This window comes from Sinocyclocheilus anshuiensis, unplaced genomic scaffold (assembly GCF_001515605.1).
Source record: "Sinocyclocheilus anshuiensis isolate Anshui unplaced genomic scaffold, SAMN03320099.WGS_v1.1 scaffold23249, whole genome shotgun sequence".
NCBI classification, from domain to species: Eukaryota; Metazoa; Chordata; class Actinopteri; order Cypriniformes; family Cyprinidae; genus Sinocyclocheilus; species Sinocyclocheilus anshuiensis.
This window is the reverse complement of record NW_015549482.1, coordinates 1-971: the sequence shown is the minus strand read 5'-3', so window position 1 is coordinate 971 and position 971 is coordinate 1. Positions and strand designations below refer to the sequence as shown.

General features: G+C 39.5%; 1 protein-coding gene across 1 annotated transcript; it reads right to left on the bottom strand.

Annotated features, from left to right (window-relative positions):
• Nucleotides 1–177: 177 nt before the first annotated feature.
• On the bottom strand, nucleotides 178–662 carry LOC107656934 (transcription factor LBX1-like; the record flags this gene model as incomplete). Its single annotated transcript, XM_016444888.1, has 1 exon — nucleotides 178–662. A coding segment is annotated over one exon (485 nt), but the record flags the coding sequence as incomplete, so codon positions are not given.
• Nucleotides 663–971: the final 309 nt, after the last annotated feature.

Genomic DNA, 971 nt, shown 5'->3' with positions numbered 1-971 from the left:
TAAATAGATCTGAAGAAACTGTCCCATGCTTGCTTTGATTTTTTTCTCCTTATTTATATTTGCTTTTAATACAAGTCATTTAATACATTTGGTGCATTAATGGCACTTTCAACTCTATGGTTTTAGAGGACCATCTCAGAAAAAAAGGTAAATAATACCGATGCTGTTCAATGAAAATCAGTCATCGACATCAATTTCCTCGTCTTCATCCTCTGAACACTCTTTGCTCGTTGTGTGGTCTGTAAACGGTGATGATGGTGACATGTGGAGTTTGTTGGTGCCCTCGTGCTCGTGGTTAGATCGTGATGGAGACGTGGCCCCTGACTCTCCGAGAGTGCCATTGACGCATTTCTCTAGCTCTGCCAGTTTGGCGATTTTCTCCAAAGGTACAGAGCCTACTGCTTTGGCCGACTCCACGTCCGCTTTCATCTCCTCCAGGTCTCTTTTGAGCTTGGCTCGACGGTTCTGGAACCAGGTGATGACTTGAGCATTCGTGAGCCCGAGCTGCTGAGCGATCTGATCCCGATCAGCAGGAGACAGATATTTCTGATAGAGAAATCTTTTCTCTAGTTCGTAAATTTGGTGATTGGTAAAGGCTGTTCTCGACTTTCTCCGCTTTTTAGGGGTATTCCTCTGACCGAAGAGTGTCATGCCGTCTCTTCCTAAAACAAACAAACACAAATAACACAGCGATATTAAAATGCATTCATGTCTGATACTTTATTTAACGAGTGGTAACAAATACAGGCCATTCATTATTAATATAAATAACATATCTATAATATAAATAATAGGCTAAATACGAATATTAGCTTACTGTCATTTCTAAAATGTAAAACAATGTCTTCAATAGCCTACTCTTAGTTTAAAGTGGCAAAATCAAATAGGCCTGAAAATACGAATGCTACACGAGTACTATATTTAAATCCACGTGGACACATTTTCGTTTGTATTTTTAATTGACGTGGATA